The following is a 25,536-nucleotide window of genomic DNA, read 5'->3' on the forward strand; positions in this document are numbered from 1 at the left end:
CAGAAGCCCTCATAACTGTTTCCAGTGGAGAAGGGATAGAATTAAGGAATTTTACCAAGGGACAATAGTCAACAAGGTAGCTTATTAATAAAATAATCAGTAGTTTTCCCAACCTCTCAGAAAAGTAAGTTAGAAAATAAAACAGACAAAAGTATCATGATAACAAAAAAAAAAAACCTTAGAAATGAAGATTAAGATGCAATACTACAAAGATATTGATTTTCCCTAAATCTATAAATTTTAACAATTTCCTAATCAGCATATGGACATTTTTCTTAACCTACATTTAAAAAATACTGGTTAAGAAAAAAAAAACCACTGGTGAGTAATTTTTTTAAATCACCCTACATCAAAATAATTTACACATAAAGAATTCAAGAGTAAAATTCAAATAAGAAAAGAAGGAAGTAAGAATTAAGTATCTATCAGAAGTCTTGCCAGGGAAAACTTTGAAAGGCTTTGAGGAACAAAGCAACATGCCTTGACTCCGACTGTAACAGGCTCACCCTGGCTGCAGGCAATCAAGAACAGACTCAGGGATACCAGCTGGAAGGCTATTATAACACCCAGGTGAGAGATCACGGTTGCTTGCCCCAGGAAGGCAGAAATGGAAATATTGAAAAGTAGTTAATTCTGGATATATTTCAAAGGAAGAGTAAACAGGATTTGAAGATGGACTGGAAATGGGGGCATGAAACAAATGCGGAAATTAAGAGTTGTCATGGGAAGCCTAGAGACTGGACAAGATGAGAAGGAGAGTGACTGCAGACAGATGAGATCCAAATACCAAGCCTTGCCTGGGGCATCCCACAGTTAAAAAGTCAAGGGGATGGAGAAGAATCGGTAAAAAGATCAAGACTAAACAGCCAGCTCCGATGGCAAGGATGTGGCTTGGTTTCTTAGCCTCAAGAGGCTATTAGTTCAATCTGGAGATTCCTTATGAAAAGTTCCAGCAAAAGAGATTTAAAAGAGCCTACCTGGTGAACTGCTATTCATGCTGAACCTATAAAAACAATCAGGCCAAGTTTAATGAAACTAAACTTATTCTGCAAACAAACGAGTCTTAATTTGGCTATCCTGGGTAGAAATGAGAGTGACTTTAGAGAGAAAAAAAATTATGTTTCAACAGAAACTGTAACACACACTTGGGAATATTAGATTCTAGTTCTGTTACCATCTTTGAGGTTGTGTTTTACTATCTGTAAACTGGCCTGGATCCTGAATTCTTCTGGTTTCCTCAAATATTAGGCTATAACTCTCCAAACTAATATTTCCACTTTTTCCTCCCACTTTTGATGTGGAAACACCGAGAACCAAAGTTGCTCCTCTCCTGAAGCTCTGCAACTTGAGAAAAATTTAAGAGAGACCACCACACAGTAGCCCATTTTGGGGCAATATTTTGGCCCACTGCTGTGTAAGCCACTCAGGAAGTTTACCTGAACACTGGAGGACATCATCAAAGACATTTCAAATTGCAAATGATACTTGACTCTAACATCTAGAAATCTGGACTGGTTGCTCCCTAAGTTCAGAAGCTGGTTTATAATTTGCTCCAACCATGAACCTTTTTGTCTTCACAGAAATGCCTCTTAGAAATACCTGATTGCTTACACCTTAGAAGCCTAACTTTGAGAGCCCACCTGCATCACTGCTGGCAGAAATGGATTTAAAGATGTCTAGTTAAACCTACTGTCAGGACTAAGAGACTGGCTTAATGAGACACAATCTACCAACTTGGCTTCTGGATTGTGAAACTGCACGAAGAAGGTTCAAAGGCAGAACTGCAGAAGAACAAACTTCGCCACTCCACAAGGTGTTTCTTTAGCGGAGGGTTAACTTAGGCTGATTGTTCTTAAGGAGCAGAGAACTTAGGAAGTTGTTCTTTTTCTGTCCCCTTAGTTGTCTAAAGAATTGAGATAAAGGGCCTGTTCCTGGAATACAACTGTAACCAGAAATATCTGCAAAGAGAAGGGGCTGGCGTGGTGGGCAAATCTGGCAGGGCTCAGCGATCAGAGCCCACTCTGTGGCCCGGCAAACACTCTTTGTAACCAGACTTTCACTTTTTCATTTTCCATGGCAAATGCCTTTCTCCCCTTTGAAGTTCTAAACCACTGACAGTATTTAAGGTGAGGGTTTCAGACATTTTAGAAGTTATTCTGTTTTCCCAGGTCTCTCCCTTGTACATATGTTATTAACTTCTGTTTGATTTTTCTCCTGTTTTAATTTTAAAAAAGTGGAGGGGGGGGGGTTGGGATAAATAGCCAGGGAAACAGGGAGACAAGGAGAAACAGGTGGAAGCCCAGAAGTCAAAGAAGAAAGGGTCTCAAGGAGGAAGGAGGGATTGACTATGTCAAATGGTAGTGACATATCTAGTTAGGAAGACTGGGAACTTGCTGAGAGATTTAACAAAGGAGAGTCAACCATGGATCTGAGAACAGCAGTGATCTGACGGCAGGGGCTGCAAATCCAACAGAACGGGAGAAAAAGAGGACAGCGTGATGAGCACAGATGAAGTTCATGGAGCCACATGAAGCTGGGAGCAAATAAGGCTCCCTCTCAGGGGGCGAGCATGTGCGGGGCTTCAGGAGGGAACACAGACCCTGGAGTCACTGTTCCACAGGCCCTGAGACACAGTCCCCTCAGGGATGCATTCCTGGCTACCTGAGAGAATGGACAGAGCATGATGATAAGATTACGAACTGTGATCTGGGCAATAGGGAGAGGTCTCAGATCTCCTCACTCCACTAGCACAGCAAAACGGTTCTGGCGAAACTGAAATGTTAAAAAACAAACAGCAACTAGAGAAATGTTTGTGAAGTTGTCTACCGGGGCAGTTGGCCATTTGGCCATTTAGCAAGCTAGCATTCAGCAAATTGGTCTAGAGTAGTCTTGACTTAGGATGACCAAAAATACATTGACTGGCGTGTTCGTCTCTACCTCACCTGCTTTCAGGGCCTGGGTTTCTGGTGGGAGAGAATCAAAAGTCTGTGATCCTGCACACATCAGCTTCTCCACTCTCTCAGCTGTAATGTCGAGGGGACTAGGAAGCTTCTGACACACCATAGCTGAAGTCTGCTGTTAAGGTCTCAAAAGCCTGAGCAAGTGCTCTTCACCCCGGCAGAGACAGGCTGTGCGCAAAGTACGGGAGTAACAACCTGTGTCTATACGACGCCTAGGCTGTGAGGAAACACTCCGAAAGTCACATCTCAAAACGTGGATACAATCTCGGGGAGTTCATGGATGCTCTAGAGCCCAGAAAGGATGTCATGGTAGATACTTTAACATTGACATCCTACGGAACAAATGAGGAAGGACAACAGAGCTTAGGAGTTCGGCTACCTATGACCAAGTCCTCAAAATCTTTCATACAGTTTCAGTCTCTAACAACTGGCATAAAACCACCATCAGCCATAGCTGTGTCATTCCAACTTGAGTATATGTTCTGCCGAAGCAAGCACCGGCCACTAGCTGTGATACAAGCAGGTCCTCCAACAGAGCGAGGTCACCGTGGGGGTCTGTGTTTACTACAGCTCTGTGGTCCACCGTTGGCCCACTCCGCAGACACTGCACTCTCAGCCCACCCCATGGGTCCTGCTAAGTACAGACAGATCAGTGACAAGAAGGTTTTAATAGTCTAAATTCCTCTATAAAATTACTTTGGTTAGGACTTCCCTGGAGGTCCAATGGTTAAGACTTCACCTTCCAATGCAGGGGGTGTGGGTTCGATCCCTGGTTGGGGAGCTAAGATCCCACATGCCCCTTGGCCAAAGAACCAAAACATAAAACAGAACAAAAACAATACTGTAAAAAATTCAATAAAGATGCTAAAATTGGTCCACATAACAAAAGTCTTTAAAAAAAAAAAAAAGAAGATAGTTTAAATTTACCTACAAAATGACTTTAGTTAAGGTAAGCCACTTAAAATCAAGTCTTTTTGGAATCACTAATTTGAGAGGAAAAGTATAAACAAGGTAAAGAAAATATGGGTTATAATGAACCAGAGATCTTAACACAAACATCTAAAGTATCTACTCCTATGTAAATCTTAGTCTAAGAGTTTTGATTTTATGGATTAAGAAACAAAAATTTAAAATGTTTTTTAAGAACATTCAGATTTGTATTAATCTTAATTAATATTAATATATTTATTTCTAAAGTATTTAATACAGTTTCATAGTAAAATATTAAATAACCCCAGAAAAAACTTACTCTGAATTGGCATGCGTTATCTTCAGAGGACCTCCTGATGGCCAATAACACACTGTTTTTTCTTGTTCTGTCAAATCTATGATTTCATTAACAACCATTAATATAAAGGATACCAAGAACAGCTTGAGATATGGGCAGCCACTGACTGCAGATAGCATTGATCTGAACTCTAGGATCTGAATGCCGTGCCTCTCGGGCTCCGATTTTTAATCCTAAAGAAGTCACGATTTTATCAGTTTTTTCTTTGTCCCTATAGTAAACGAGAGATGGGTGGATGGGAGGTGAGATGAGAGAAAGATCACATCAAGATACAAAGGGGCAGTGAGAAAGAGAAACACAACAGCACACGACACATTTATTCCTAATGCACTACTTGATTATAAAAAACAAAAATGCTGGAGGGGGGACTCCTGCCATAGGATTAAACTGCTCAACCTCTACTTTTCACTTCCAAATGAACTTCTCTTGAAAATGTCCCATGAAGCACCATTCCACAATTGTCTTAAACACGCTACGTCAACTGGTAAAGTGATTTTATAAATAAATACTAAAACCAAAAATCATGATTCCAACGCTGGTACAACTTGGAAATTTACTAAAGTAAACTTTCTTTTCCATTTGTATTGGGCAAGGTTTTTTCCCTAAGTGACCCCATAAGTGATCCTCAATATCAAGCAGCTTTTCTACTATATTTACTATTTTAAACTGAGTTTGTAAAAATCAAAGTCTATGTTTCTTCCCATCCTTTTATCTCTTTGCCTCAGCACTCTATAAAATATTTCTGTTCTGTCCCTCCCGTCACCCTGTAATTGGGTTACACATACTCCTTTAAACGGTTTCCAAGCTCTGTAAAGGCTTTCTTCACTTTCCCAGTCTACCTAGCTTTCGGAAGGGTAACTCGTCAAATTGCAAATTACACTGCCCAGGGATAAACAATTTATAACTGTCTTACTTTTTCAAGAGAGCATCATACAAACTCCATATATTTTCCAGGATCAACTGTACAAATAAAGGTTTCTTTCCTTTTGCCTGTAAAGTAAAAAAGGATGTGTGGGTTTAAAATTTCTGAATATTTCATCACTATCTAACGTATTCATTCTTGATGTGCTTTGTTATCAATGCTTCACTTCTACTAGAAAATACTTATTCAACAACAAAGTGGAGGAAAGTAGCTACATGAATGCTTTAAACAGCCAATAATCCACAGTCAGTTACAACTCACTCTTCTCTTTCTGAACCGTGGACACCACACACGAAACCACTTGGGGCGTGGTGGGGGGAGGTGGATACATCATCGCGCTGTCCTCCCACTGCCATCAAAAGAACACATGGTACCCAAGCTGAGAGCTAAAACTCCACTCTAAAATGTCCATGGACTTCGTTCTAAAGGATGTTCTTGAAATATGAACACTGTTCAACTTCAAGGAAGAAGATATTAAAAAAAACAAAACCCCTACTATTTCTCTTATCAAACTATACAAAATCACAGCATAAGCACTTTGAGATGAATACTCTCATAGGTACAAGAGATGGAATATAAACTGAAACCCTCTTTCTCAAGAGCTACTGGCAAAGGTATTGGGAAATTAAGTCATTACCTTTGAATGACTGGTAAAAAAAAATCGTAAAGGCCTAAAAATGTATGCATCAAGATGCCTATCGCAGCTTTACTTAAAATATCAAAATATTTGAGAAACAGAAATAAAAACTATGTTCAATCTTACGAGAATGATTACATGAATGATGATATAACAGGGTGTTTATTACATGACAGGAATTGCTCTTAAGACTTTTCTTTGATATTTCATATAATTATCATAATCACTCTATGAGATAAATATTACTATCTTCAATTTGCAGAGGAAAGAAACAGACACATGTCACAGAACTAGAAAGTGGTGGAGCTGAGACTCAAAGAGAATCAGATTCTCAAGCTATGCTCCTTGCTACTTCACTCCACTGGCTCCTTTTTAAATTTATTATTTATTTATTTTTAAATTTTTTACAATGTTGTGTTAATGCTACTTTCTGCATTTGTCCCCTCTGCCCTCCCTGTGTCCACAAGTCCATTCTCTACATCTGTGTCTCCATTCCTTCCCTGCAAATAGGTTCATCAATACCATTTTTCTAGATTCCATATATATGCATTAATATATTTTTCTCTTTCTTACTTCACTCTGTATTAATAGGCTCTAGATTCACAAACCTCACTAGAACTGACTCAAATCTGTTCTTTTTTATGACTAATATTCCATTGTATAAATGTACCACATCTTTATCCATTCCTCTATTAATGGACTTCTAGGTTGCTTCCACGCCCTGGCTATTGTAAATAGTGCTGCTGTGAACACTGGGGTATGTGTCTTTTTCATTTATGGTTTTCTCAGGGTGTATGCCCAGGAGTGGGGTTGCCGGGTCATATGGTAGATCTGTTCCTAGTTTTTTAAGGAATCTATACACTGTACTGTTTATAAAGAACTTTCAATGACAAGTGAAAATGGTCACAATAGGATGTCAAGCTGAAAAGCGGCTACATTGTATAAACAGCATAGTCTCAGTCTAGGGATATATGTTATCTAAACAGAAAAAACGAAAGAAATGAAAACCATACCATTAGCAGTGTTGGCCTGTGGTATTTTTTTTCTTTCCTATAGCTTTATGTAAGGAATGCCTTCTAAAAGGAATATACATGCTCTTCAATGAGAATACATTTATAAAATCCTTAATTTTACATTAAAAAAAAAAAGTCTTCAAGAAAAGCATCCTTCCTTTGAGGCTAGGTGACTCAGCAGCCCTACAAGACCTCCACCGACAGAATGAAGTGCTCCAGGAAGCATCTGCCTCACCCATCAGCAATGCATGGTGACTGCTGTTCAAGGAGGAGGCCTCGGCTGAGGCTAGGAATAGAGGCCACACAGTGATGTCTATAAGAGCTGTCTCTTTAGGAAGGGGACACACAAATGCATGATGCAAAATATGTGTTTTAAGTTCACCGGCCCAGGATCTGGGATTTCTGCTCCTCTTAAACAGGAAAAACCACCACCACCACCACCACCATGCAGTCCTTTGATCCTGATAAAGAACTCTATTTAAGCAACACTTGGACATAAGACACATGAGCTTTAGCCAAATATATACAGTAGAAAATCTCCCATAAACTGAGGCAAATTACAAGTGTGTTACAGGGCAGGTTTTCACAGGGCAACAATGTGACCACCGATCAACATGGACAATAGACCACATTACCTGATCCACCTTCATAATCTTCTTAGCCTTCATATTTATATAATAATCTCCCCACAATGTTTTCAAAAGAACTTCCTTTCTGATGCCAGTTTTTTGACTGTAGATTTTGGCAAAGTGCTCAATTCTGAAAGAAAAGCAAGTGTTCACGTTATTAATAACAACAGAAATAAGTATGAGTCTAGCTAGCATTTGGGTGTTTCTGTGCCAGGTACTGTTCAACGTGCTCTGAATTCATTTCAACTCTCTTACAAGGTAGGTACTAATCATCTCCCCCCCCTCCCCCACAGGAAAGTATAATGAAGCACGAGATATCACACAGGTAGCAAGTAGAGCTGGGATTCAAAGCCAAGCAGTCTCGCCCATGCTCCTGTCCAACTTTCCCCACATTCATATGAATGAGAATTCGTGCTATCAATCCCTTTCTTAATTCTGCAAGCGTAAAACAAGAGGAACACTGGCCAAGGAAACAGGCTCCAGCTGTCCACTGCAACTGTGCCAACAATAAACTCTGTTTCAGCCTTTCACTGTAAGTTCCTATTGCTCATGAAGTAAATAAACCCTACAGCCAGAACCTGCCAAAAAAGGCTCTGTAGCATCTGAGATTAAACAGGAAATACATATACACTCACTTAGCTCTCTCCAGCCCTTAGAGAAACCAGTTAGCAGCAGGTCTGCTCTACTGCAAACCCCAGCCAAACGGGTGCAGTCACTGGACAAATAAGAATGCTGTATATTACACCATCTGCACTGTCTGGATAAAGGACCCCCCCAAAAAATACTTTTTGCAGGGAACAGTATGTTCCTACACAATCTAAGCTTTAAGTTCAACTCTCAAAGTACCAGCAACTTACAAGACACCTGCTATATTTTCCAAAGCATCCAGAGGTTAACTACAACCAACTCCAATTGGCTGACATTTCTCTTATGATAATGAAAGCCTGGTGGGAGCAATAAGAAGCGGACGAGTGGAAGTTGATAATTATGCTTGGAACCAGAAATATGAAGAGCACCAGACAGCAACTTAGAAGCAAAAAGAGACACTACAGAAACTACTGAAGATAAAAACCCAGTGCCCCCTCTCACCGAGAGTCACAGGAGAGAAAAATACCCAATCAGGAAGCAAAATTCATATCACATGGTTATAAGTCATCAATGTTCTGAAAGAGCTGGCCTCAAGGGTCCATCCCATGCAAAGTAATTCACTATTTAAAGCTTTATTTCCCATTTGATCCAAAAGGTATTAACTTAGTAGAGGTCTTAAAAATTTTTTCTAAAAGTTTAATTTTTATTATATTCCATTATTTATAACTTTTATGTCAACTTTTATATATTTTATATTTATTTATATAAGTTTATAGTGATATTAAAATATAAACTGTATTATTATGCCAGATGTAAATAAGTATATACATTTACATGTTATACTGTTTCATGTAAAACTTTTTATACAAGATTATAAATAAATTTGTATAAACAACGTGTATATAACGGGGCTTCCCTGGTGGCTAAGATAGTAAAGAATCCACCTGCAATGCAGGAGATACAGGTTCGATACTTGGGTTGGGAAGATCCTATGGAGAAGGGAATGGCAACCCACTCCACTATTCTTGCCTGGAGAATCCCTCGGACAGAAAAGCCTGGCGGGCTACAGTCCATGGGGTCGCAAAGAGTTGGACAAGAGTGCACAACTCATGTATATAACAATACATAATTTATATGTAATTTATTTGTGTATGTTGTTGCTTGCTCACTCCTGAATTTTTTTTTTCTAATGAAATTTCCTTCTTTTAAAAAAACAGTATCTCCTCAACAGGGGGTACAAATACTTACTGTCACTTACTGTTCTGATCAGGCACATTCTATTCATGCTTCTAAGATTTTTTTTTTTTATGTTGATTTGTGCTTCCCAGACTGTTATATTTTCTGTTATCCTTTACAACATGTCAGATATAAGTCCTATTTTTAACTCACAGAGTGGTAAACAAACACTTTCACAAATACTAAAATTGCTATAGAATCATAAATTAAAGTAAGACACTTGCCCATCTGCTTATAGGTCACTGTCTCCACCCTTTTCTAGTCTGTCATTTCTATACACATACCTACACATACAGACACTTATAAATCTTTGAAAATCTTGCTCTTCATCCTTTACCTTCTTTTTCATCCCCTGATTACCACAAAAGTTGCTTATCAACATCAAACCTTTCTCCACCATTGCTCGATGCTTTTATTCTTTTATCTGTCATTAGTTATAATGACAGCTTCTAGCAGGACTTCTCCATTCTTGAGTTCTATTTTAATTCACTTCCTCTACTGAGTAACTTCAAACAGGATTCTCAGAAAAGATCTGCAGAACATGTTTTCCAGGACTTTACTGACCCATCAATCTTTGGCCAGTCCTCCTGAATGAGGATGTGGCCACGTATGAAATTACTGGGCCACATATGCTTTTGAGTCCGAGGTACCCAATGGGCTAATATTAATTGCAGGATTCTAAGATGCTGCAGCATGGAGAACTACTAGGAAGGGCTTTTCCTTGTCTTCTCGTTCCTGTCCCTGTTGAACAGGGTTGGGCCTCAGCTCTGTTTACCTTAACCAGAAATTATTAACAGACCCTTGTTGCCACCTACCCAAGCCACTGTGTTGCTGCTTTTTCAAAGCAGATTCTCCTGGAGTAACAACTATTAACAGGACAAATTCAGGCCATACGGCCACTAGTCACACTTCTTAATCCTGTCCCACTACGTGAGAGTTCATAGAAACATTTTCTAAATTCTGAAATGTGCTCATTTCTCATGTTCTGTGACACGTGGAGCTCCCTATTCACTGACATTTTAGAGGAAAATTGGAAGGAAAGGGTCTCCAGTGCTTTCATTTCCAACACCTTTCCCATAAGTTAACATGTCAACTGGGTGTTCACTGGAAGGACTGATGCTGAAGCTGAAACTCCAATACTTTGGCCACCTCATGCAAAGAGTTGACTCATTGGAAAAGACCCTGATGCTGGGAGGGTTTGGGGGCAGGAGGAGAAGGGGACAACAGAGGATGAGATGGCTGGATGGCGTCACCGACTCAATGGGCATGAGTTTGGGTAGACTCCAGGAGTTGGTGATGGACAGGGAGGCCTGGCGTGCTGCGATTCATGGGGTCACAAAGAGCTGGACATGACTGAGCGACTAAACGGAACTGAACATGTCAACTAGCTGAGAACAGGCACTAGCAGATCTCCAAAGATGACATTGTCTAATACAGGGGAATTGATCTATTGACTGAAAGTAAGTTAAAAACGTCCAAAGTTATGACGGATACTGAAGTTCCCCTGATTTCATTCGTTCAAATCTCTCCCCATTCCTTCTTCCATGATCAACTCCCCCTAATTCATGAGATTTAGACTAAAATTCACATAAAACATTCAATTATTTATGAAAATAAGTACTAGAAACGGACAAGCCCCCCACCTTGTGGCTCACTAACAAAATGCTTACAAATTAAGAAATCAACAGGTCTGACTCTCTTATATGACTGAATCACTGAACTTTTTTTAGCTCAAAGAAACTCTTAGACATTATCTTAGACCTACATTATTTTTCAAATGAAGAAACGGAGGACCAGAAAGTTGATAAAGGTAAGTCATCAACTACATATGAAAATTACAAATTTTCAGGTTTGTTAACTTCCATTTTCACTATAATCCATTATCTGAATGTATTTAAGTCTGATATGATCTTTATAGTAAACCAAGGAATCTATAATTTGTTACAAACACAAAAAATTACAGTATTACAATTTATTATGCCGCCCCAGGCAAATGTGTTCAGTCAAAATGAAGTTGAAGAGTAAGTTCTTGTAAAAAGGGGGATGAGAAATAACCAAGGTTGGTTTCACCTGGTCCCTTATTCCTGGCTCTATTATCCCCATAAACTGTATGAAAGGTTAAGCCCACAACTAAAGGAAATTTCATTATAGCCCACAACTGTTTATCCAAGTCGAAGACATATTTTCCCAAGGTAAAAAATCCTTTGAATTTTCTGATTCCATGAGTAAGCAATGGTTGTGGTTAGAAATGTAATCAATTACCTACACATTCAAAACCGCCATCACTACTACTTGGCCTGAGCACGTACATATCCAGAAGGGCAATGAGAGGAAACAAGGGTCCCAATGTTCCACAGTGAAGATCCCACAGAAGTACCATGGTAAGAAAGCATGAATTTCAGTGCCAGGCAGTCTTTAAACTTAACAACAGCTCTGCCACTCAGTGGCTGCCTAATGTTTAAGAAATCATCACATCATCTTCACTGCAGCATTACTGACAATAGCCAAGGCATGGAAACAACTTAAGTGTCTATTCACAGATGAAAGGATAAAGATGATGTGGTGTGTGTGTGCACGTGCACACACACACACACACACACACACACACACACACGAATAGTATTCAGCCATAAAAAAGAATGCAAACTTGTCATGTGCAACAACATGGATAGACCTCGAGATCATTAGGAGATATGTCAGATGAAGTAAGACAAGAACAAATACTGCGTGCACTTACACATGTAGAAGCTTTAAAAAACAAAACCAAAAAAAACAAGCATCTTACAGATACAGAGAACAGATTGGTGGTTGCTAGAGGCAAGGAGTAGAGGGTTGGCACAATGGTTGAAGGGGGTCAAAAGGTAGAAACTCCCAGTTATAAAATAAGTCATAGGATGCAATGTATATAGCATGGTAAGAAAAGTTAGTAATAGTGCACTGTGTAACTGAAAGTTCTTAAGAATCAAAGTTAAAAATCCTCATCTCACACACACACACAAATTTTCTAACTATGTAGTGTGATGGAAATTAGACTTACTGTAGTGATCATCTATATACAAACATAAACAAATATTTACACAATATGTACAAAGATAGATTACTTTGTATACTTGAAATCAATATAATGGTATAAGTCAATTATACCTGAACAAAAACAAAGTGGGCAAAGAACATGAAAAGACATTTCACCCAAGAGGATATATAGATGACGAATCAGCTCATGAAAAGGTTCAACCTCAGAAGCTGTTAGGAAAACGCAAATTAAAACCATAATAGCACATGGCTAGCCTAGCAGAATGGCTAAAAAAAGAAAAAACAGAAATAGTGATGATACCAAATGAGGGTTAAGATGTGGAGAAATGGATCACCACACATTGCTGGTGGGAATATGGTACACCTACTCTGGAACAATTTGATAGTTTCTTTAAAAATCAAACATATAACAACCCTAGCACTCAGCAAATGCACTTCCAGGCATTCATCCCAGAGAAATGAAAACTTATGTTCACATAAACACCTACACATGAATGCTTATAGCAGCTTTACTCACAGTAGCCCCAAACCAGAAAAAACCCAGACATCCTTCAATGGGTAAATATTTAAACAAACTGTGGTACAACCAATACCATGGAATAGGAGTAGACAATGAAAAGGAAACAACCAGTGATGAATGCAACAATTTAGATAAATCTCCAGAAAACTATGCTGAAAAAAATCCAATCTAGAAAACATTCTATGTTGTTCAAGCACATTTCTATAACATTCTTGAAATGACAAGTTATAGAAATGCAGGACAGTTAGTTGTTAAGGAGGAGTTGGGAGTGGGATGGAAGTAGGTGTTGCTATGTTAGTGCAACGCAAAGGTGCGCTGGGGTGATGGATTATATCAATGTTAATAGCCTAGCTGTGATGTTACACTATAGTTCTACATGATAGTGCCTTTGGAGGGACACTGGGGAAAGGAGGAAGAGAACACTCCTGTATTCTCATACATTACAACTGTACGTGAATCTACGATACCTCAAGATAAAAAGTTTAATTAAAGCACCAGTTGTATACAGAATCCACAGAGAGATTTCAGTAGAGTCAAAGACTTACCCAAAGCCCCACCCATCTATTGCACTTGTAAACACCACATTCCCCTGGTCAGGTGAGAAGTACAGGTGGGAGTCATCCGTGTTCTCCAAGCCAGTGCTCCAGTCATACACCTGCTCTCCTTGTTCAGAATTCGGGTTCACCTGAGATTCAGCCTCTCTCTCCGCTCTTTCTTCTAGCACTTTAGAAGTAAAAAGAGTTCCTGTGAGTGCATTAATCTAGGAGAGATGGCAAAACGGCAGAAGGTCATTCGGATGCATGGCACGCCCATGTCAGGAGACACACTGTCTAATTCTCCTTAAGTCTAGACTCCTAAGTCACAGTCTGGACTCCCATGAAGCCCATGAGGATGGAACTGGTGTTTACAGCAATCATTAACTTACATGTTATCAGCCACTTATTTCAATACCCAGTAAGACTAAATTCTAAGGCTTTGGGAAGGTCATTTCTTTTTTTAATGCAAACACTGATCTGTCATATCTTCAATTTGTTTTTCAGTATGAGGGCCAGGTGTCACTAGAACTCCTGGTTTCCAAGCCCCACAATCTGAGTTTATGACTTTTGTCAACTCCCTCTCTGTCTCTCATGTCAGATGTTTGAACTGTTCACCCCTCTCTTCAGGCCCTCTTCCTGATCTCTAAGCCCCAAAGATTCTCACTCCTAGGTGACCAATCTTATTTCCTACCTCAGAGAGAAAACAGAATCTACTGTTCAAAGAGCCTGCAGGCTTCTCATCATCCAACTTGTAAGTCCTTCTCTACAAACACTGCCCCTTCCGCGGCAGGGCAGGAGTATTCCACCTGTACCGTGCCTGTCTCTTCAGGGAACTGGATCCACTGACCCAGACTTTCTCACTGCTCTACCTTTATCATTTCCTTCCTGTAGCAAACAAACATTCTCAACGTGGTCTCATCGATGGTGCCCCACTGTCTTGAAAAAGACATTTCAAACCTTCACGCATGGCATGCAGGGTTCACCAGAATCTAAACTGTATTCCTTTCTACTCCCATCTCTCATCACTACTGTACTTGATCTAATTCTTCACTTGTAACTTCAATAGTTCTTTAATAATTTACATTCTTTGAATGGAACTTGCACTATGTTTTTCTTTCCTTTATATAATGAATCTGTATATGTTATTTCTTCTCTCTTGAAGGCCTTTGCCATAATTTTCCCCTGGCACACATTACCTTTCTTCCATCTCAAGACTCCTATTATAAGACTCTCCCTAACTCTCCCCTTCCTATTGACCCATTCTGGGTGAGGCAGGCCTCATTTATGTTCTCAAATCATATTTAGGGTTTGTCTCATTGTTCCCCAAACATCTTTTACGTGTTTTTCTCCCTTACCCCATCGTGAGATCTTTGAAGATAAGGACTCTGACCTGTCTTTACATTCACAACCCTTAGCATGAAGTAAACCTTCAAAAACTCATTTATTCAACATACAGTTATGGTAATGTCTGCTGAATAAATAAATGAATGAAAGCTTTGGTAAAATTTCACCCAAATACAGGTAATAAGAAAAGCCAAAGAGTTTCCTAATATTGGCTTCACTTACAAACCCAATCACAAGACTTTAAACAAGAGAACATTAAGACCTATTGTCCAAGTTTTCTATTCCAGGCTGCTCCCAGGAGACGGAGGCGACTCCTAAGATGATGCTAGCTCTATTGCCCCTGCTGCAGTATGATGACTCCAACACATTTAAGTGCATTTTCTGCAGCAAAGCCTCATACTCAACCTAGCAACTTCCTTACAACTCTCCTTTGAGCCACAGTTTTTAAAGTACCGAAATAAAGGATAAAATACCTGTTCTAATATATTCTTAAGGTGACAGTAGGCCTCCTGTGGGGTGAATTTCAGTTCCACTATCAAGCGATCTATCTTATTGATCACTAAAACCGGACGGATGTTTTCGAGCCAGGCTTGCCGCAGAACTGCCTGTGTCTGATTAAAACAAAAAAGAAAATGTAAAGCTCATGATTTAAATTCAAGCACACATTAGAAAATCCTGATTAATAAGTAGCTTCTTTTCATGCTCCTTTATCACATACAGCTCAGACCATGCCAGTCAGACACAGGTATTCATTAGACAGTCAAAAATATATAACACAGAAGCAAAGAACTGCAGGCAGGAAATTGTTCTTGCCTTTATGGAACTGACAATTTATTTAAGATTGATAAATAAAAATTGCGTACAAGATAATAAGAGTTTTGTGAAATTAAACACAAATGAGAATACACACAGTTTGTTCAATAATCATTAAAAAAAAAAAACCACTCATGCTGTAACACACAGGTGGAAAAACAGAGTATGTCCCCAGAGGCTCGCTGTGTACACTTTCCTGATCATGAACCACTTCTTAGCATTAACCACTATTCAGCTACTTTGAAGTCACATCTGTTAATTTAACTTAACTTGTCAGGACACCCAGCACACTACATAGACTAAGGTTTTGCTTCTCTAGATGCAGGACCTGTGCGCTTACAGGCAATCAGAGAAGTTAAGAGAATAAGTACAGCACACCTTCCTGGAATGATCAGATTTTCTCCATTTCTACAAAAAAACCTCGTTTCATTGTGCTCTGCTTTACTGTGCATCATAGGTGTTGCTTTTTTCCCCCTTTTTTTTTTTTTTTTAACAAACTGAAGGTTTGTGCAACTCTGCATCAAGTAGGTCTATTGGCGTTTCAATAGCATTTGTTCACTTCTTGTTGTTCTGTCAGATTTCAGTAATTCTCATGATACTTTACATTTTTCATAATTAATATAGTTGTGATCTGCCATCAGTGATCTTTGATGTTACTTTTACAACTCAATGAAGGGTCAGAAAAGGTTAAGTAATTTTTAGCAATAGAGTATTGTTTTAATCAAGGTATGTACATTTTTTTATACATAATGCTATTGCATACTTAAGAGACTTCAGTATAGTATAAACATAACTTGTATATTCACTGGGGAACCAAAAAAAATCCACGTGACCTGCTTTACTGCAACATTCACTTTACTGCAGTGGCCCAGGACCAAACCTGAAATATCTCCGAGGTATGCCTGTAATGTAAGCTTTTTACTCTTCTTTTTAAAAATCACTAAAACAAAGGATGGTACAATAAGAAGTAGGACACAAAGGTGACAACATTTTTAAAGAAAAAACATAAGGTTTCAAAGAAAAATTATTTTACAACAGATTAGAAAGTCACTCTGAGTTTCATGCTGACCAGAGCTGTATGTTCCCTCTGGCCTTAGGGAGAACTATTTGAACTTTGGTGGGAAAGGTAAGAAAGTGCAGATTAAGAATCTGGAAGAGGAAGAGAGGGGAGGAAGGGAGAGAGTGTGTGTCTAAGTGTGAGGGGGCCTGCAGACTGGGAAACCAACAGAAGAGACTTTCCCACGTAAGGGAGAAGCAGCTCAGAATTTTGCTGTTAACAACCCCTCACAGTTGACAGACTCTTTCACTGGAGGAAAGCCCCCAGACCCCCTTACATGCCTCTCTCATTTCCACTGAGACCCTCTCCCAGAGGATACCACAGACATGTCAAAGTACCTTAAAGTCATTCTAATATCCCTTCAGAACTCGGGTTACTTAACTCCACCACAGACTGGAACACTATGGAATGTGAAATGGCAACTAGCTTTCCGGTGTCACAGAAACGTCTAAAGTGCCACATCGTCACTGATGGTGAGTGCCTCCTCTCCCCCTGCCTTCTCTAACTAGTTAAACATTTCCAGGCTACCATCCACTACCTGCGGGCAGACCCCTTCCACAGCGTCCACTACGATGATGCACCCGTCACAGATACGAACAGCCGTGGACACTTCTGAGGAGAAATCCACGTGGCCTGGAGAGTCTATAAGGTTAATCAGGTACTCCTCATCGCCTGAAATGAGATTTGAAAACACATATTGAGCAGTGCAGGTATGCAACCCTCCTTCTCGGGCAACTGACAGCAGGGGAGCTTCTAAGAAATGACTGAAGAAAAGCTCTGTCACATAAAACAAAAGCCATGAGGTCCTCAAAATCATTCAGCATTTTCATAGCCCAACCCTTCATTTCATTTTAGCTTTCATGCTAAAGCTCCCAAAAGGGAAGAGACCCAAGGTCACAAAAGCAGTCACAAGTCAGAAACATACCCAGGTCTATCAATCAGCTTAGTTACTTCCTGTAAAGGTCACAGGTGCCTTTAGACTTTGCAACTGGGGAAACAACACTTGTCTGTTCATCTGGCTCAGAATCAGAATAAGAAACCCTGGAGTGAGAAAAGACTGATGTTTACTGCCTGGAACCCATGTAAATGTCTTAGGCCTCTGCAATCTACTTGGAAATTCTCTTTGTTCATATGACCCTAGACAAAAAGTCAGAGATCAAGGACCAACTATGTTTCTCTCAATTTCACACTGCTAATATATGCCATTATTGTAAGGCACAGGGCCTGCTCTCAGAGTCACTGAAAGAGTAATAGCAGTACACTTTTGTCTAAGTCTTACACACAAATACACACAATTCAAGATGAGAGGCTTGAACATGTTTAAAAGTTGACAGCACCAGGACACAGGAGGTAAGTCCAGAGCACAAGCCTTTCACAGTGACAGCAGGCAAGCAAAGACACTAACTATATTACATTTTGAGGGGTAGTGGCAAATAGCTGAGAGAATTCTCCTTTTCTCTGTAAAATAGAATGGACAAATGTCTGCTGAGATTGTGGGAGAGGGACTGAGAGGTGGACTCGAAGGGACAAGCGGGTTTAAGAGAGCGCCAGTGGAAGACAATGAGCAAGGTCTGACAGAGAACACACGGAAGTCTGCCAGCAGCCCAATGACCAGCCAAGAGCCCAGCCCAAGGGTACGAGGAAAATGTGTAGTCAGCTTCACCAAGGGTTGAGAGTTTTACTGGGAGGACAGGAAGCTGAGACAGCAGATACACTGAGGGCCTCAGCAAGACTGTCAGAAAAAGACAAGTCTGGTTAGTAGGAGGCAGAGATGAAATGAAGGATGCTGATGGGGTGCAAGACACTGAAGGGCTTCCTGAAGTCAAGTGGGTCCCTTGCTACACAGGTGAGAGAGCTGGAAAACTAAAGATGGTGGAGAAGGCAGCATTTAAATGGGAAATATCAGACAAAGAACCAGTAAGGGGTGATTTTAAAATGCAGAAAGCAGCCATGCCAGTGGGTGGGTGAAGCAGAGGTGTACACATCACTACCGTTGAGAAACCAAGCTCAAGCTGTTGGAAGAGCCCATTTTTCAGACACAGGAAAAGTGACCTTGGTGGATTTGGGTAGAAAGGAAAATGGTGAACCAGGTGCCAAAGTCACTAATAAATGGCGACCAGGGACTGTAACCGGAAGCTGAGGTGGTGAGAAGGGGTGGAGAATAACTGGATAGATAGTAAGAGGCTTGAAGGAAATGGAGCTTTAAAGCAATGGTGGAAGAACTAAACTCTGAACCAGAACCAGGGAAGGAGAAGGGTGATCCCATGTTCTTACCCAGGGACAGAGTATGACAGAATAAACAGCACTCACTCAAAAGAAGGACAAGAGAGCAGTGACTAGAAAACAGACAGGCAGGGGGAGGAAGGAAAACTGACAGAAGACGCTGAGGATGGAGGGACACATGTCTACCTCGGAGAGTTTTCAGAAAAAGGTGTGGGCAGGAAGGGAATAGCGAGGGGTTGGGGCAGGTATGAGAAACACGGGGACAAGATGACTGAGAGGCCAGATCATGTGACCTCCACTTTGGGCAGTGACCAAAGACAACAGAGATGGGGGTAATGCCACAAGAGATGCCCTTAAGGGGCCAGAGCAACCCCTGGTGGACAGCAGAGAATTTCACTGAACGGGGGAATCAGGGGTGGCCTGGACTGAATGACTTTTGAGAGACTCCTGGTCCAAATAAACAGGCTGGAAATGTATTAATAGTTACTTGGTTCCCAGGATCCCTGAAGTAGGAAATGGCTACCCACTCCATTATTCTTTCCTGGAAAATCCCATGGACAGAAAAGCCTGGAGTGTTACAGTCCATGGGGTCACAGAGAGTCGGACCCGACTGAGCACACATTCATTATGCAGGACTACTGCCACATGCTAACTACTCCGTCTCTGGGAAGGTCTCTTAATCTCTCTGAACTCCGTTTTGCAAACATGTAAAATGAGGAGAACCTCCATTTCCCAGGATTGCTATGAGGATTAAACAAAATCACGCAGATGAGACATGTAGCTCAGAATCAAAACACGGTGCACCCACCTTCTTAGATCTTAAATCATCTGAATGCTTCACAAAGTAAAGTACCCATTATCTTTAGAGGAAAAAATATCTGACCTTTAGTCAAACTAGGCACAAGGGAACCCCATCCTCCAAGCCTGGTCCCAAAGGAAAAGGACAGTGATCAGAAACATGAGTGAATGTTTACGTGTCTGGAAGCGACAGTGGCTACTGATACGTGCTGGCCTCGTGTGCATCTGGATGGCATGAGTCGGTGTCCCCAGGGCCCAGTCTTAGAGATGAAGACCAGAGGGTCACAGAGCTGAAACCCTCTACTCGCCCGTAACTACAGACCCCTTCACCTGGTGGCTCAGATAGTAAAGAATCTGCCTGCAGTGTGGGAGACCCAGGTATGATCCCCAGGTCAGGAAGATCCCCTAGAGGAAGAAATGGCAACCCACTCCAGTACTCCTGCCTGCAGAATTCCCATGAACAGAGAGGCCTGGCAGGCTACAGTCCATGAGGTCACAAGGAGTCAGACACAACTTAGCGACTAACACTTTCACTTCCTGGAGGTGTTTACAGAGGGGTGACCTTAGAAGTGGATCTGTCTGCAGACAGCCTCCACATCCTTGGTCTCCACATTTGGAGCACATATAAGCTACCTGGCTGCCTCCTAGGTAAATACTGAGTGTCCCCCTGAACCAGGCTGTCAGCTAGCACATATGCCTGAAGTACAAACTGAAAGCCTGTTAGTGAAAGCCCACTACAATATATATATACAAAGCTGTATACTATACTTTACCATTTTTTAATAATTGCCAGTTCTTTTAAAAACTGGATGAGTTTACCAAAAATCTTGATGCCTTTTCTTGAAAAAAACAAAACAAAACAGAAAAACACAGGGCATCTGTCAGTGGGAGCTAAAAAGCACTAGCCCCCACCCAGGGAGAGGGGGTGTTTCAGGGGTGGACCAAGTCTACTCTCTGGCTCATAGCAGTCCCACCCAGACTGCCTCATTCATGTAGAGGTGCTGACGCCAGCACCACACCAAGAACTAATGATACAGTACTTAATAATCAAATGAGACTCGTGTTGGAATAAGTAGTTAACTCTCTGGGCGGTGGGCGGGCGGGGGATTTAAGTTAGATACCTACCTCGCAGCTTGCAAGTACACACATACACATGCAGTTATGACAGGATTAAATGTGAAAAAATAGAATAACCGGGGGAAAAACTAGAGCAATTTTTATTTCAATCTTGTGTTTTACTGTAAATTTTCTACATACTGAATTTTCTACAACACATATAAAACTTGTAAATTTTTAAAAAATTTTTAAAAAGATGAATCAGAATGAAACCTTCATTTCAGAAGTTCTGTGATAGCAATTATTTGTTCACAGGTATAAAGAATGGCTACAGAGCAGAAATGACAATAGGCCTTTTGAGACTACTTAAAGAACAGTCCATGAACTTCTAAACTCTTCAAGTTCATAAAAATAAGGAGAGATAGGAAAAAAACTGACCACTGAGCCATTTGCTGGATCACAGAATTAGGACATACTCTTTAAAATGTGAGAGGTAGTTTTTTAAAAATTAAGGCATTGCTTTAAATACATTGGGAATTCATGTACCTAAGAGCTTCAAAACTGGTTTAGTTCAAAACCGTTTTAAAGACTGATCTCAAAGAGAAGAGTCACACCCCACAGAGCACAACTCTTGGTGTTAGTGTCAAGAGACAGGACACTGAAGGATAAACCACAGGCCAGGCCATCAGGGAAATGAGATACATCTTTATTACTTTCTTCTCCTTATCAAAACTCACATGTTGTGTTAACATTTCCAAGCAGTACAAAATAAATATTTTGAAAACTGTGAGTTTTCACATAATCCAGCCCCTGATAATTATGGTTAAGGTTTTGGTATACAGCCTTCCAGACACCTTCATCTACATACTTACTATATTCTTATCATCAAAACACATTTGTGTCTTATAAGTATTTACTTTGCAACTTGCTTTTTGTCTCTGACCTTTCTCTTTTCTCTATAATCACACAGTTGTTGGAAGAGCTGCAGAGCACCTCACAGCACGGATGTATCAGTCTACTTAACTATTTTCCAAAGACAGACACCAAGGCATTCTTTTCATTGATACAGACATTAGGGTGCATATCAATGAACTTACATCTCACATGCTTATATGACTACGTCTGTCGGACAAATCCATAAAAGTATTACTGTCAGAGTGGCATCCTGATCTGCGGATAAAAGCTACAGTGACCATGGCAACGCAGAGTCAAGTAAATAAGACTCTAGATCTAACAGGCAGGCCAGAGGACAGAACAAGGACCCAGCAAGGAAATGGGACGATAAGACTGAGCCAGGGTCCTATGACTCCAGACCTTCCCAAAGGAGATATCTCCACAAGCACCTGGGTGGATGGGGGCAGGTGTGAACTGCCAGTGATTCTGCCCTCAAGCCAGTCAGAGGCCCCCATCTGTACCCAAGTATGGACAGCCTGACTCTGATCTGAAAATTGATCATCTGGAAAGGCCAGAATGAAGTTTGTGGAAGGTAAAGCAAAAAAACCTGAGGTGTGAAACTGATTTGGAAAGAGAAAGGAAGACACAAAAGATACGAAACCACTGTTCTGTAAAACGCAGACCGACGTACCTTCCGCATAATGCAGAGAGATGGCACTGGATTTCATAGTGATCCCTCGGACCTGCTCGTCTTCTCTGCTGTCCATGTACCTCAACTGCAAAAACGCAACCTTAACGTTAAAACGAACTGATGTGGACTTTTGTTTTCAATATTTAAATTTTTAGGCTTATTATTGCTGTGAAGTTGTTCATTAGGTCCCACTATTATTACCTTTTAAATCTCTGCAGCATTTTTCTTGCCTAGTATCATGTAATTCTTTCTCCTTTCCTTTTTCCTTGATCAGTTTCTAGATATTTATCAGTTGTAATACAGGATAATCATACAATGTCTACATTGCTAGTAATTCTTTTTAAATTAAGACTTTCTTTTTAGAGCAATTTTAAGTTTCTAGAATAATTGGAAAGTAAAGAGGTTCCTAAGTGATTCTACACACAGTTCCCTCCCTGTTATTTACATTTTACATTGTATGCAGTGTGGTACATTACAATCAATGAATCAATATCAATAGGTTACTATCAATTAAGGTCTATACTTTACATTAGGATTCACTCTTTAAATGTATAATGATGTGTCCATCATTACTGTATCATATTTGTTAGTTGTACGAATCTTTTGAAGAACAAATTTGGCTTCTTTGATCTTTTCTACTTCATTAACTTATGCTTTATTATTTCATCTACTTACAGTAGAGTTATTGTATTTGTTCTAACTTCTCAAGTAGGAAAAATAAAAGCACTTTATTCCACCCAGTTTTTAAGCCTCCTCTAGACAGGACTTCCCTGGTGGCTCAGACAGTAAAGCGTCTGTCTACAACGCAGGAGACCTGGGTTCGATCCCTGGGTTGGGAAGATCCCCTGGAGAAGGAAATGGCGACCCACTCCAGTATTCTTGCCTGGAAAATCCCATGGACAGAGGAGCCTGGTAGACCATGCAGTCCATGGGGTTGCGAAGAGTCGGACACGACTGAGTGACTTCACTCACTCACTCAGACAGTGTCTTGGGCCAATCTCCTGGGGACCCGACCTGTTCCATTCTTCCTTTAGTATCTCAGGTCTACTTTTCAAATTCAATTTTGCTTCTCCATCTCCTCTTCTCTGTATTACCAATCACTGGATAAATTCTGCTGACTATATATTAAATTCACGGAAGGAAGGAATATCTTTATTTTTCTACTACAAATAAATCATTCCAAGTCCTTTCAATTCACAGCTAGAAACAAAGGTCTTTTTCATTTCATTTCCTAAAACACGATTTTCCTCACGACCCTCATACTTCAGAAGCCTTCTTTTGGTACTCAGGTTAGCCTTCAAGATCATCATAATCTGATACATTTTTTTGTACCAGCACATTTTCCTTTCTCAGTAATTGCTAGGCAAATGTTCCACTCAAATAAAGTGCAACTGACAAATTAGCCTTAACCATTTTATCCACATAATTTCCTGCTGTGAAGCATCTATTCCACCTGTGAAATCTTCCACAATTGTGCCAGGTTATCATTTGACTTGCTGCAAAAGCTCATTCTTGCACTTATAAAATATTAATATAAACTAATATAAAAGCAATACAGAAATAATTTTTTGTCAACAATCTATTTTATCTTGCTAAATGGACTGCCAGTCTCTTAGATGCATGAACTATGCTCTATACTTTTGGGGTCTTTATGAACACAACAAATGCTTCATCACATTGTAGATTTGCTAATACTTACTGAAATGCAAATATATATCAAATATAACATACCTTGCCTGCCAGGCGGCTGGAGATGATTCCATTGCTAGATATAAGACAGTCAGCCAGAGTAGTTTTTCCTGTTAAAGTAACAATATTAATTTAAACAGACTTCTTTTCTTAAAGGGGGAGGTAGGTAAATTGCATCTACATATTTAACATTTAACCAGAAGAACTGCTTTACCAAGTATTTCCTATTTACCTACAGTAAGCGAAAGAAGACACAATGAGCATTTTAACTAGACTTTTGAACAGTGCACTGTCTGGAAGGGCAAAGATTCTAGCACTCCACAGTGCTATAATCTGTATCTCCAACCCTGTGGATCAACCTCACTTTAAAAGCTGTGCAATAACTTTTTTTATTGAGGCATACTTTACACAGGGGCTTCCCTGGTGGTTCAGTGGTAAAGCCTCTGCCTGCCAATACAGGAGATGTGAGTTCAATCCTTGGGGGGTGGGGAAGCTCCTCTGGAGAAGGAAATGGCAATCCACTTCAGTATTACTGCCTGGAGAATCCCAAGAACAGAGGAGCCTGGCAGGCTACAATCCAGGGGTTGCAGAGTCAGATACGACCGAGCGACTAAACAACAACCCTTATCCTAGCACCTTGCTGGCAGGAAGGGGTCTTTAAGATACAGCATAGCCTGTCTTTTCGCTTTTATCTCCTCCTCCCTCACTTTCAGGATGGCATATAGGTTTTGTTTCACACTCCCACCTCCTATCTTTGCTGTGACTGGGTGAACAAAACGCAGTTTGAAACCAAGAGCAGGCTTAGCAGGAGGCGATGCTGTGGCATGAAAGCAATGTCTGTCAGGAGCTAAGCACCATGGGTCAGCCCACCTTGCCCTCTTGTGTCCCAGCCTCTGGTCACATACATTTCTTTCTCCCCTTCTGACACTATTCCCCCTTGAAATGAGTGTCCCCATCTGCCATCTTGAATCACCCTTCAGGGTTCATCTCTAATACTAATTATGCTATAAAGCCTTATTTTTTCTTAACCCATTCCTAGCTTCCTGACTCTCCAGCTCTCTCAACCCTTATCATCGACTTTTTGCCTGTCTCACTCTGTGTTGCCTCAACCCCCAAATCACCTCTACAGCTGAGGGGGTACCCTGTTCATAAATTTCTACCATCTGACATAGTGGGCAAAGAACCCTGAACTTAGAACACAGGTTCTGAGAACATTATGTTAAGACTATCGACGTGTTACATTAGAAAGCCATTTCAAAAATACTTGATAGCTTAACAAAAACTCAACTTCTCATTTAAAAACACAGTATACTATCTAGAACACCAATCCCCAGTTGGCTGTGTTCTACCACATCAAACTTTTAAAAGAAATAAGACTTCCAACTTAGCATCACTCCAATAACACGTGTGTCATTACTGAAAACAAGCTTAATTACTTTAATTACTGAACTGAAAACAAGCTATTTAGAAAGGGCTCTTACCATGGTCTACGTGAGCCAAAACACAGATATTCCGAATGTTAGCCGTGTTTTTCTGGAGTTGAATCATCTTATCCAAACTATTGAGCACCATGGTCACTTATTTCCTGTGACTAAAAATTAAAGACGTA

At 40.3% G+C, this 25,536-nt stretch overlaps 1 protein-coding gene across 2 annotated transcripts in view; it reads right to left on the reverse strand.

Moving 5' to 3' along the window:
• The window catches only part of EFL1 (elongation factor like GTPase 1), a 111,583-nt gene that overhangs the window by 85,165 nt on the left and 882 nt on the right, over positions 1-25,536 (reverse strand). For both annotated transcript variants that reach the window (XM_061158826.1, XM_061158825.1), the window contains exons 2-11: positions 25,409-25,518; positions 23,970-24,037; positions 22,239-22,323; positions 17,115-17,248; positions 15,180-15,317; positions 13,372-13,586; positions 7,456-7,579; positions 5,162-5,238; positions 4,323-4,459; positions 2,943-3,065 (exon numbers count right to left, since the gene is read on the reverse strand). In XM_061158826.1, the coding sequence (XP_061014809.1) occupies positions 2,943-3,065; positions 4,323-4,459; positions 5,162-5,238; positions 7,456-7,579; positions 13,372-13,586; positions 15,180-15,317; positions 17,115-17,248; positions 22,239-22,323; positions 23,970-24,037; positions 25,409-25,499 (1,192 nt within the window). In that variant the 5' untranslated portion in view covers positions 25,500-25,518. The remainder of the gene's footprint in view (positions 1-2,942; positions 3,066-4,322; positions 4,460-5,161; positions 5,239-7,455; positions 7,580-13,371; positions 13,587-15,179; positions 15,318-17,114; positions 17,249-22,238; positions 22,324-23,969; positions 24,038-25,408; positions 25,519-25,536) is intronic.

This window comes from Dama dama, chromosome 13 (genome assembly GCF_033118175.1).
Source record: "Dama dama isolate Ldn47 chromosome 13, ASM3311817v1, whole genome shotgun sequence".
In the NCBI taxonomy this organism is placed as follows: Eukaryota; Metazoa; Chordata; class Mammalia; order Artiodactyla; family Cervidae; genus Dama; species Dama dama.